The sequence below is a fragment of the Carettochelys insculpta genome, chromosome 20 (genome assembly GCF_033958435.1).
Source record: "Carettochelys insculpta isolate YL-2023 chromosome 20, ASM3395843v1, whole genome shotgun sequence".
NCBI classification, from domain to species: Eukaryota; Metazoa; Chordata; order Testudines; family Carettochelyidae; genus Carettochelys; species Carettochelys insculpta.
In genome coordinates this window covers 18,818,687-18,831,827 of record NC_134156.1, presented here as the reverse complement: position 1 = coordinate 18,831,827, position 13,141 = coordinate 18,818,687, and the positions used below count along the sequence as shown (strand labels likewise).

Genomic DNA, 13,141 nt, shown 5'->3' with positions numbered 1-13,141 from the left:
TTCTCACCAACAGCCACAGTCTATACTGCAGGAACACCAGTCCTGGGACTTTTACTTGCAACAAAGCCCACTGTCAGCTCTGTCCATATACCTATTCTAGGGATACCATCATTAGACCCAACCAGGTTAGTCACAGAATCACGGGCACATTCTCATGTTCCTCAACTAACATCATATATGCCATCATGTGCCAACAATGCCCAGATGCTTTGTATATTGGACAGACTTCAAACTCTCTTAGACAAAGAGTTAATGGGCACAAAACAGACATAAAGACACTCCTGATCCACAAACTAGTCAGCCGACATCTTCTGTTAATGACTTGAGAGTTTGCGTCTTACTGAAGAGGAATATTCACACTACTTCGGAAAGAGAGGCTGCTGAACTCTCTTTTATATTCACATTTGACACATTAACATGTGGTTTGAACCAGGATGTGAATTTTCTGGGTCATTGTAGAGGCTCTTTTGCAAACTTGGCTTTAATCTAATTCTTGACTTCCCCCCACCCACCCCCTGCCCCTCTACTCTCTGATTTGCTTTCCTTGATAATTTTTTTTCTGAGTTGTCAACCTTGATTACTATTTTTGGTTCCCTATGCCTTAAATATTGCGTCTGTTCTGGTATGGCTATGGTCTGAAGAAGTGAGTCTGTCCCACAAAAGCTCACCTAATAAATTATTTTGTCAGTCTTTAAAGTGTTATTTTACTGCTTTTTTGTTTTTGATAGTATACAGACTAGCACAGCTTTCTCTCTGTTACTATTTAAATCACTGGGACTCTTCCCAGAGAATTCAGTGGGCTTTCATAAGACCTTTGATCTCTAGCTAGAGAGGAAAAATGACCCAGTGGTAGGGCCCTCATTTAGAACTTAAGGCACTCAGGTTCCAAGTCCCTGCTCTGTCACAGACCTCCTGTATGGTGCTGGACAAGTCTTTTAGCCTCTCACGGCCTCAGAGATAATAATATTTTCTTGCTTCAGAGGGTGTTGCAAAGTGCTTTGAGAGCTGCTGCTTGGAAATAATATGAGTTATCATCATCATCTTCTGGAACAATTTGTATAAACCAGACTGAACATCTCAGTCATGCACACAAAACATGCCCCTTTAAAAGGGGATCAAGTATTGTTAAGATCAGGAACACAAGGAAATCATGGGAGTGAAGAAAAAAGGTGGATCATGCAAGCAGAGACAGTAAATAATTCTACAACTGTCTGAAAATTGCAAGCTTTATTTTAAATTGTAAAAAGAATTTCTTTCAGGTTCTACGATTCAGCCATCACTATGTCATAGAAACTACTGGGCAAATAATTCTGAGTAAATGAACAGGCCTGAGTAAACTGTAAGTACTTTGCAGCCAATCTTCAGAGAGAAAAGCTAAATCCATTGAAATAGTGATTACTATTTATGGCCATGATTCTACAGGCTTCTCATGCAGGTGAAACAAAAGTTCGTGCAGTTGTAGAGATGGAGCAGTTCGAAGGACTGGAGCACTGTGCAAGATGCTACCTGTTCTATTAAGGCCGAGATAGATGGCATAGGTTACCTACATCAAACACAAAAGCCAACACAAACACAAGGTAGGAAAAGAAATATTTTTTATTGGTAGGAGAGAGAACCTTTCAAAAGTTGGTCCAATAGAACATATTAATCACACCTTATCTCTCAAATATCTTAGGACAGTGTTTCTCAAACAATGTTCCTTCAAACACTGGTGTTCTGAGAACTCACAGGTGTTCCACCAGGGTTTGGAAAAATACACTGATGGTATATATTTTCTGTTACTGAAACCATAAACAATGTTACTTCTTCATTTCTATGATACCTTATTAAATCACTTCATTTTGTTTTTGCTGTATATGTCGCTGTTTGTTTGGGTTTTTTATTTTGGGGGGCGGGGCTGGTTTTTGTTTTTGTTTTTGTTCTTGGTCTCAGAACAATTTTTGAAGTAAATTTTCACAGGTGTTCTACATAAAAAAATATTATTGTTTCGTGTTCCATGGACTCAAAACGTTTAACAAACACTGTCCTAAGACTAACACAGCTACCACAACATACAACATTCAATAGGAAAGTCTTTCAAAAAAACCTCTGAAAATATGCAGCTTGATAACAGATATTGTGGCATATAAAATGCTGAAGTGTACAAGGAATTCAGACTTTTGAGAAAGCAAGGAAAGGTAAATCCAAATAAGAGCTACCTCTGCATTGTTGTAGAAAGCTGTACTGTTTTTCTCCTGCACATCTTCTCCACGAGCTGTGAAAAAAGTCAAAGGGTAGAAATCTTTGTGTGCTGGCTGCTTTCCACTTGCCATCAATTTGCCTTCATAGAAAAGGTCAGATGTGTAACTGCAATGAGGCAAAACACAGCATAAAACGTGGAATTTACATTTGATCCTGCAGCCCACTGACAAATATGACATCAAACATAATATTTGATACTGAAACAAAACCCTTAATTCTTACTCATTCAGTCCCACTGATTTCTCTTTCGTGTTGTTTCCACGTGACAGGCAGTGCTGGTTGTACCACTAATGTTTGCCTAACACTTCCCACTGTAAGACCCTATTTTCTGATGCCAAATTCTAACCATTCAGACTGAAACTCTCTGTGGTAGATATCTGCATCAGACTGAGCTGCCTCACAGATGTTTCAGCCATTTCAAAATATGTTCTTTAGCTCATGTTAAAATTCTTACAGTTATTAAAATTAGACACTCTAGCCCTCCATGCTTTTGAGCAAAGACTTGAAATTGGACAGAAATATCACTTTGGTGTGACACCAGAGCACTTTGGCTGCTCCCATCAAAAACTGCCCAAATCTGGTCAAGTTGCGACCCTTTGAAAAACCTCCATTTGCAAATGTTTAGTAAAGAGTTGTTAGCAAATGGTGACAAACGCTCTGAAGATTTTGTCTGCACTGGGCATGCTCCAGCCTGGGGCTGCAGCGGTTAAGCAGGGCTTTCCCCGCAACTGCTGTTACAAGTCAATGTGATGCTAGTCATGAAATGTGAAAGCAGTGCACTCCTTGCTGACACCCAGGTGCCATCCAAGAGAAGGGAGCTGCCAGACCTAAAAGGAGAGGGGACAATAGCTGGACCTGGGGGCAGAAGGCAAGTAGACTGGAGTGTTGGGAAGTTGGACTGGGACTGGCTGGACCAGGAGACAGAGGTAAGGAGCCAGGGGACGAAGACTAGAGAAAGGAACTACCCGTACGCATAAGCCCCATTTGTGTGCCCTTTATGGATGTGTACTGAACTTCACTGGCCAGTCATTTTGCAGCTATGCTCAGCAATGTTCTTTGTCTTCCTGTATCAGACAAAGAAAACCACACACTGTAGGAGGGAAACAGAAGACACAAGGGACCCGTATAGGCTACCAAAGAAACCTTGGAGACTTTTGCAGTGAAAAAAGAAAAAAAAAACTCACTGGGAAGTTTTATTTTAGGGGAAACCCTGGCACACTGCTTATTAAATGTAGCCACATAGGCTACGTCTACACGTGAAGCCTACATCAAAATAGCTTATAGGCTATTTCGATGAATAACATCTACACGTCGTCCAGGGCTAGCAACGTCGATGTTCAACTTCAACGTTGCGCAGCACCACATCGGAATAGGCGCTGCGAGGGAACGTCTACACGCCAAAGTAGGACACCTCGAAATAAGGGTGCCAGGCATAGCTGCAGACAGGGTCACAGGGTGGACTCAACAGCAAGCCGCTCCCTTAAAGGGCCCCTCCCAGACACAGTTGCACTAAACAACACAAGATCCACAGAGCCGACAACTGGTTGCAGACCCTGTGCCTGCAGCATGGATCCCCAGCTGCCGCAGCAGCAGCCAGAAGCCCTGGGCTAAGGGCTGCTGCCCACGGTGACCACAGAGCCCCACAGGGGCTGGAGAGAGAGCGTCTCTCAACCCCTCAGCTGATGGCCGCCATGGCGGACCCCACTATTTCGAAGTTGCGGGACGCGCAATGACTACACGGTCCCTACTTCGACATTGAACGTTGAAGTAGGGTGCTAAACCCATCTCCTGATGAGGATAGCGACTTCGACGTCTCGCCGCCTAACGTCGAAGTTAACTTCGAAATAGCGCCCGATGCGTGTAGCCGTGACGGGCGCTATTTCCAAGTTAGTGCCGCTACTTCGAAGAAGTGTGCACGTGTAGACACGGCTATAGTGAGGTGAATTCTGCAGGATCACACAGCTACAGCCCCCCCCTCCCCCCCCACCACTCCACCTTGGCAGAATGCCTGTGTTTTGCTGCGGAAAATGAGAGGGGGAGCATGGGGACACGAATGGGCATTGCCCCAACAACAGAGACAAGGCATGGTGAGCACACAGTGTTACTGCTCCCACCTCATTTCTGCTGGCAAAGAGCTGCCCTACTGAAGGAAACCACGTCTTGGCCTCACTGACTCTGCAGCTGAATACTGCTTGCAGCATCTTAGTGTCAGTTGTGCTCCCTTTCTGTGTACTGGGAGCCTTCCAGTTTTCTATGAAGCAGTGAGTGCTAGCCGTGGGCGTGGGGGGAGTGAAGGATGATGGGAAGAGGCAGTGGGGAAGGAAGAGGGTGGAAAAGGGCAGGGGACCACAGGAGTGAATGGGGGGGGGGGGTGAGATGAGGAAGAAAATGGGATAACGGAATCACAATGTGAAGCATGAGTTCAGCATGTGGCATCCCGCAGCAGCAGCTGGTTTCCCCCATTAAGGGAGCCCACTGAACCTTCACCTGGATGAGCCCTGGACAACTCTGTTGAAGCCCCCCCCACATGCAGACCCCCCACTTATCCCCAACCAGCTGCACCCAGACTCCCACCCCGCCAGCATCTGTACCCTTCTCATTAAGCCCCCTAAACTCAGACCTCCCCACCGAGCCACATCTCCCCACAGTCAGACACCAGCTCTTACTCAGCCCCAACCACCTTCACCTGGATCCCCTGCAGAGTCCCATTATTCCTGCACCTGGAACTTCCTAACATGCTCCTAAGCATCGAGATCCACACCGATATGACCCCACAAAGAAATCTGTCACCCCACATCTGGATCCATCCAGATTAGATCCTGCTGGGATGAGCCTGCCCACCCACACCTGGTGTGCCTGGAACAGTGGGGCAAGACCTCAGCGTGTTTCAGGGGCAGGTGGAGGCCCAGTCCTTGCACCGTGTCAGGGTCTTGTTGCTGAATCCCTGTACCTGGGGAAGTGGGGGTTTTGGGATGAGCTCCCATTTCAATGCAGCCAGTGGCCTGTGTTCCCCACAGCCATGCTGAAGCCACATTGATTTACTGACAAATAAAATTGGAAGCATTTTAGAGAATTTTAAAATGTTCTACATAATTTTTCATTTTTGGCACAGAATCCCCTCAGGAGTAAGTAGAAAATGAGAAGAAAATAGGATGTACAGTCTTATAACCTAATAAATTTGTTTGCCTCTTGTGCCATGAGACTGCTTGTTATTTGTGAAGCTACAGACTGGTACGGCTACCCCATATGATATCAGCTGCAACCTTATGTCCCTGCGAGAACATGAAAACATTCATTCTTGCAACCCTGTATCCCTGACTTTACTTAAAGAACAGGTATAGGTTTTATTATTTATTTAACATTTGTATTACTATAGCCCTTAGGAGCCCTAGTCATGGTCCAGAACCCCACTGTGCTAGGCATTGTACAAACAAGACAAAAAACATGCAAGTTTCTCAACATTGTCTCACTCGTCAGTCTCAACTTGGACACTGAGTTACCCCCTCTAGAAGACAGTGGATATAGCTCAGTCTTTGTGATCCCCCTCATCCTTGAATCCTGCTAATTATTGTAATTCTGGTTTTGGATGGAGATGTAGACAACTGTCCACTAGAAACTTTAAAAACTCATATTTGACATATGTCATCAAATCCCCACTAGATCACAACTTTTGGTCACTATCAACCAGGCCTGCATTACACTAGACCACCCTAAGTGAATGTATCTATATGCCATCTACAACCTCAGTTGGAAAGAATCTTTATCCGTCTGAGTCCTATTAGCCTTTCTCTGAGGTATAATTTCTACAAATTTACCTGAGACTAAACCACAGTTGAATCTGTCATGCCCGTTTACATCTAAATGAAAGAGGCCTTTATGATAAACTATTCAGCAAAATACGTTACTCTTGTAATCTTGATTCCATAACACATTTTTCTCCTTTTTGCCATAAATACAGTGTATGATAGCCTAATTAACACGACTGGATAGCAACATAATATTCTTCACTAAACATCTGAGCAAGGATTTAAACTTAACATTTTTCTCCATGACTGTACTGATTCTTTTTAGCATAGCTCATGGATGAATTCATTATATTAGCAGCCATTAATTTATCCTAGCTTAAAAATAACAAACAACTAATTAGTGTGTCTTAAAAAAGCTAATAGAAAAGAACATTAGCAAAGTGGCAAGAATAATATTTGACCTTTTTCCTTTTCTGTACTTATAGGAACACGTATGTATGACCTGTATGTTGCAGACAACTTACTTTTTCCCCCAAAAAGAAAAAAAATATCAGTGCTCTGAAATTATTCTGATGCTGTCTAAATTTTGGAAGCTAATAAAAGAATTGCAGACTATGAACTGTGTTGAAAGCTAATTAATTTCAATTCCACCAAGTACTATGTTAGTGGTCTCAACTACTATAAGTTTTAAAAATGTTCCTCAGTATCACAGGCTATTACTGCAGTATTTTTTAAAGGGCCAGGTTCTGCAGGTCCAGAGGTTATTTCCTATTTGAGAGGCTGGAATGGCTATAATAGTATTTTTTTCAGCAACCTCTGGCCACCTGAACCTCCCTGCTTCTGAAGAACAGAATCACAAATTAGCCATGGCCTTTGAAAAAGACACTGAGGAACGTACTGAGCATATTCAGGGAAGGTTAACTAATTTAAGCCAGAGTAGGAAAGACATGGAATCAAGGAATCTCTCCCTGAATAACAGTTCCATAATGAGTGTCAAAATATACCCTAATTTTTGCTCTCTTCAGCTAGCTTCAGAACTTTTTTTTAAACAAAAAATAACCTTCTTGCCTTGTTATTTAAGTGTAAAAATAATCTTACCAATTAACTTTTAAAATGCAAAACTGCTATGATTTTTCGATGAATATGCAAGTTGTAGTTACTTCTCTCTCTCTCTTTCAACTACCCGTGGCACTAAAATGACAAGGTTGTTTTGCCTTTCAAGGTTCACTCACACCAATCAGAAAAAAGTGTGATACAGTGAAAAAGTTCACACCTACTTGATGATAGCTTCATGGGAGCGATAGTTCTCACACAGCAAGATCCTGCACGGAAATTCTGCAGGGTAGTGCTCATAGAGCCGATCAAGTAAAGAAACATGAAGATTTCTCTCCCTGGCAAATTCGCTGTAGACAAAAGGACTGAGCTGTAATAGACACACACATACAAAGAAAATGTAACTAAATATACAGACTTTGATTTTTGTGCTCCTAAAAGAAAAATTCCACATCAGCTGAAGGATGACTTGTAAGCAATTATATGTTACAAACCTGCTTCAGTAGTATTAAGAAGATATATGTCCGTAATTTCGATCTGAGGCTAGTTACAAAAACTACATAGAAACACTTTTCTGCTACAAAGACCGACACAAAAATATGATCTTAGATGTACAGCAAACTATTTCGTTACTATTAAAACAAAAAGCAGTCAAGTAGCACTTTAAAGACTAACAAAATAATTTATTCGGTGAGCTTTCGTGGGACAGACCCACGTCTTCAGACCATAGCCAGACCAGAACAGCATGGTCTGAAGAAGTGGGTCTGTCCCACGAAAGCTCACCTAATAAATTATTTTGTTAGTCTTTAAAGTGCTACTTGACTGCTTTTTGTTTTGATAGTGTATAGACTAGCACGGCTTCCTTTCTGTTACTATTTTGTTACTATGTAAAGATGAAAGGAAGAAAAAACGCTGGCTTGCACACTGGCATACCAACCTGTCTTTATCTATGTTTCACTTCTCCAGTTTACAGACATCACTGACCATCTGAAACAATGGAAGGAGATATATACCTCGCAAATTACTGTTTTGTGATTCTCAAATACCTTTAATTTGAAGATCTCTTACTGGTTTAACTGGGAGATCTGCAAATGGAACTCAGATGCCCTGGTGAACTGTATGCCCACCTAATGCCTACCATACCCTTACACTGCTGTAGTGGCGAGTCATATAATTTGCTGCAGCAAGAAAATGCGTAACACAGTATTTCAGGTTAGAGATGTAATGAAATATACAACTGATTTTAAAACCTTGTGAAAGATATGCTGGGAAACGTTAAGCCTACATATATATTCTGCTATATTAATGATTTGGGGTGCTACATTTATTTTTTAAATGGCAACTCACTTTTAACTTTAGAAATGTGAACACTGCAGAGAGAAATCACTTTAAAAAATGAAAACAGCCAAGCTATTTTACTCCAGAAAACAGCTTTTTACAGAGAAGTGGTAGGATACAATAGAGGATGTGGTGTGACTAATGGGGTACTACGGTTGGACTCCAGACACCTGGATTGAACTCCTGACACCCAGCAAAGCAGTGGCTGAAATTCACTTCCCTCCCTCTCGCTCAGTTTCCCCTATCTTGCACGTGGGTTGGAACAATGATAATGACCTTCTTTGTAAAATGTTTTGAGATCTGTGGCTGAGCAGCGCTATATGAGAGCTAAGGATTACTCTTGGAGCAAAAAATGCTCCATTGGCCCTTTATCAGGTCTGCAGGCCCTGCAGGCCCGACGGGGTAGTAATACATGCAAGGATTAGAGGAGCTGTAAGCATATGACACGACATGACATGACATGCACTGTGGAAGTGCCAAGGAAGAAGATGCACCCTCACTAAAATTTAATTTCAATGTTAACCCTGTATGTAAGATGTAGCAGACACTCACAGTGTGTCTGTAAAAGTCATCATAAAAGTCTAACATAAACCAACAAAGCCAATATTGCTGCTCCTACTCATAGTTCACTCACTTTGGCCTACAACAGTGGAGGGCAACAAGCAGCCCACACACTACATGAGACCCATTGTGGTTCTATGTGCTGCCCATACAACCTCCCTCGGCCCCTTCCCCCTTGCCACTACCTACTCCTCCCCCTCCCTGTCAGAACTTTGTAGCACTGTGAATCAGCTGATTCATGCCCCTTCCCCACTCTGCCTGCTCACTCCCAGAGCTTGAACACCGTAAAACAGCTGATTTGTGGCATTCAAGCTGTGGGAAAGAGATGGGGAGAAGCAAGGATGGGATGTAAAACCAACCAATTCACAGAGCTCCAAAATGCTGGAAGAGAGGAGAAGGGGGAGGAGGCAAGGAAGAGGCCAGGCTGGGCTTTGAGGGAAAGGGTGGAGTTGGGGCAGAGCCTGCAGTGGAGGGGAGGCTCAAGCAGCCCCTGGCAAAATGAAAAGTTTCACAGTTAAAGCAAGGGCATGTGTGAGGTGCATGTTGATTTCACACACCTTGCAAGAACCATGCGTTTCCTCTCCTACTTCGTGCTACTTTTGCAGGCAATTTAATTTGCACCAAAGACAGATCACTTTGCCCGTGCCTACACTAGCCAAAAACTTTGAAATGGTCATGCAAATGGCCATTTCGAAGTTTACTTATGAAGCGCTGAAATACACATTCAGCACCTCATTAGCATGCGGCAGCCGCAGCACTTCAAAATTGACAAGGCTAGCCGCTGTGCGGCTCGTCCAGACGGGGCTCCTTTTCGAAAGGACCTTGGCTTCTTCGAAGTCCCCTTATTCCTATCTGCTCATTGGAATAAGGGGACTTTCAAGTAGGCGGGGTCCTTTTGAAAAGGAGCCCCATCTGGACGAGCTGCGCCAATTTCGAAGTGCCATGGCCGCCCGCATGCTAATAAGGCGATGAATATGTATTTCAGCGCTGCGTTAGTAAACTTCGAAATGGCCATTTGCATGGCCATTTTGAAGTTTTTGTCTAGTGTAGATGTAGCCTTTGTGTTGAAAAGTCAGGATACAGAAAGTGAATCAAGTTCAATCTATTTAATCTTATTCTTGGGGTCATGGCTAGCACACGTCTGATTTCAATCTTGCAGCCCGCAGAGATGATGAAGGGCCACTCCTGTGGCCCACTCACTGGCCTTGGTTGCCCCTCACAGGCCTACAGGCAGCAGAACAGCATGCCATCATCAGTATTTGAGAGTCTCAATTTCTCAGCACAATATGGTGGCACAAAGGAGAAACATAAATGATATTTTCAAGTTTCTATTTACTGCCTGTTTAGAGCCTCTTCCTAAAATGTAATGTGGTGTCTGCTTTCCTTCACTGCTCTTTGGCTGCATCTACACTACAAGGTAAATTCAAATTTAATTCAGTTAGCTTGATTTTACCACATGACTGTCTTCACTGTAAAGACCATCAGCTCTATTTTGGGCACACTAATCTCGAGATCACAAAATCGCAGGTACCTGACAGGTATAGCATCAAGCTCGAATTCAGAAGTTCGATAGAAGGCCAATGTGGAAGCACCATGTCTTAAAATCAAATTTACTAGCCTTCAGATGTGTCCTGTATGTAGCCCAGAAAGCCCCTCTCGCTGCTATGCTCTGGCCGCTGCTCTCCAGTAACAGGAAGAGCCTGATTTTCCAAGTGGGAGCAGCAAGCGTTTAGCTGTGGGCTCATGTTAGTTTCTGACAGTCTGAGTAATGGCTTCTTTCTTTCCATGCTGTTAGCAGGGTGCGTGCATCTACCCATTCAAATAGCCCCTGCAGGGAATTCCCAACTCTCTGTACTCTTAGTTTTTTCCTGCATTGCCTGGCGCCAGCCCCTGCCCTGCCGTATCACTTATCAACAAGGCTGTGCTGGGGGGTCATGTTTTCATAACATGCCAAGAAACTTCTTCTCAGCGGTTTACATTTGTGTGCAAACCCCCTTCCCTGCCCCACAGGCGCCAAACAGTCTGGGTCTTTCCTGTGAGCACGCACAACACGTGGGTAGCCCCCAACCCAACCCAATGAAAGGATTTGCCTGCTGTTCGGTGCTGGCAATACTACCAGTCGCATGGGAAAGATAGGGCTTTGCTGCCACCATGGGGAAGTCTTCCCCAGTGGTTAAGATGCTGGGGACTTTGCTGCTGCCATGGGGAAGTCTCCCCTGGGGGTCAAGATACGGGGTGTTTGCTGCTGCCATGGGGAAGTCTCCCCCAGCAGTTACAAAACAGCACGCTTTGCTGCTGCTGTGGGGAAGTTTCCCCAAGTGATTAAGGTAGTGGGGGCTTTGCTGCCACCATGGGGAAGTAACAGCTCAACTGGACATCCAGCTACACCCTGCCTTGACCCATACCTGGACTTGCTGCCACCAGGGGAAAACCAACAATTCTTTTTTTCTGTGATGAAGGAAGGTGGGATGGATGGCCAGTTCAGAAAACAGTCGATGCACCCATGTTGGTAATATAGTGTAGGGGGAAACCAAAAATTCTTTCCTCCTATATTCTTCTCAGTGTAACAAGAAACATTCTGGGCCACCACATTATTTTCAGGAATCACATTCCGGCAATGATGGGAGGTGGGATGGATAATCAGTTGAGAATATAGCCACTGCACCCATGTTAGCAATGTAACGTATGGGGAAACGAAAAATTCTTTCTTCTAACTTTGAGTGTCTGCATTACTTCCAATGGATCAGTAGTGGAATGATGAAAATGCAATGGGGGAAGATGACGTCAAGACCAGCGAGCATACTCAGAATGCTACGGGGATGAGGGAACTGTGGGATAGCTTCCACAATGCACTACTGCAAGTCAAAGTTAGCCAACGTATGTGGGGCAGCAATGACTTGACTTTGTGGGGAGCAAGGTGTGAAGTGAGAATGGTCAACATTGAACATATAAATTCCAAAATTAGAATACTGATATAAATAAATTCAAATTTATCTCATAGTGTAGACACAACCTTTGCGATTGTGTGGGCCAGTGGTCAGAAGGAATTCTTATGCTGATTCTGCCATGGACTCAGTGGGTGGCCTTAGGCAAGCTACCTTACTTCTTTGTGACATGTATAATGTGGGGTGATTATACTTACCTAGCCACCTCATTAGGCTGAAGAACCATGTATTTTAAATGTGCAGAGTTTATAAAAGAAAGAACTGTTCCAATGGTTTCAGCACTAGCTTAGGTCTCAGTGGAGCTGAATTCAAATTCCTTGTCCTCTACACATTTACCTGTGTGACCTTAAGCAACCCACTTAGCCTAACTGTGCTTCTGTTTCCCATATATAAAATACACCACTTCCCCATTCCACAATGTGGTATGAGGATAAATATATTAGAGACTGTGAGGCTACCATGGTAATGGGGCCAGATAAGTACCTTAAACAGATGGATACATTTAATACATTTTCTGAGAGAAATATAGAGCAATCTTGCTATTAAAAGGTCCTGAGGCTCTTACTTGCATATGGTCTCCAGCCAATACGATTCTTGTGTTTTTATTAGCTAATGCTAGAGGCATGATCGTCTCACACTCCATGGCCTGTGCAGCTTCATCTAACAGAATATGCGTGAAAAAACCTGTAAAATAGAGAAGTTGGCAAATAAATGAAATTGCATATATGATTAAAAACAGTGATGACAATGTGGTAAACTATCTAGAGCTTTACATTTTGATATTCACCAATGGAAACTATCCACACATCCATATGTAAACGAATGCCTACTAAGTGCTGAAAACCATCCACAACAATAACACAGCAGATCAGATGGAAAATGGTGGCCAACTGAGTCAGACAATTATTTTAGCTTTCGCCTGAGGGAACACCTCTATCCCCTGCCAGACTTTATATCTGTGGAGATGCTCAATCTGCAGCTTCCTTGATACCAACAAGAGGAGATCACTGGCAGGGTGTCCTCCAAATAGATTTTTTAACTCTGGAATTTGTTTCCCTACCAGGTCTGATGCAGACCAGATCTGTTAACTTTTCACACACAGTGCCAAGTCCGTGTATTCTTGGAGGCATTAAGACACTGACCAAGCAAAGCACTTCAACCCATGCTAGGCTTTAAATATATGTGTGTAGTCCCTTTGACTTTAGTGGCACTATAAGTGTTCTTAAAGTTATATACACACTAAAGAGCTTTCCTGGA

At 43.4% G+C, this 13,141-nt stretch overlaps 1 protein-coding gene across 6 annotated transcripts in view; it reads right to left on the bottom strand.

Moving 5' to 3' along the window:
• The window catches only part of HELZ (helicase with zinc finger), a 207,137-nt gene that overhangs the window by 72,458 nt on the left and 121,538 nt on the right, over positions 1 to 13,141 (bottom strand). For all 6 annotated transcript variants that reach the window (XM_075014565.1, XM_075014569.1, XM_075014570.1 and 3 more), the window contains exons 17-19: positions 12,450 to 12,568; positions 7,265 to 7,410; positions 2,199 to 2,346 (exon numbers count right to left, since the gene is read on the bottom strand). In XM_075014565.1, coding sequence (XP_074870666.1) covers positions 2,199 to 2,346; positions 7,265 to 7,410; positions 12,450 to 12,568 — 413 coding nt within the window. The remainder of the gene's footprint in view (positions 1 to 2,198; positions 2,347 to 7,264; positions 7,411 to 12,449; positions 12,569 to 13,141) is intronic.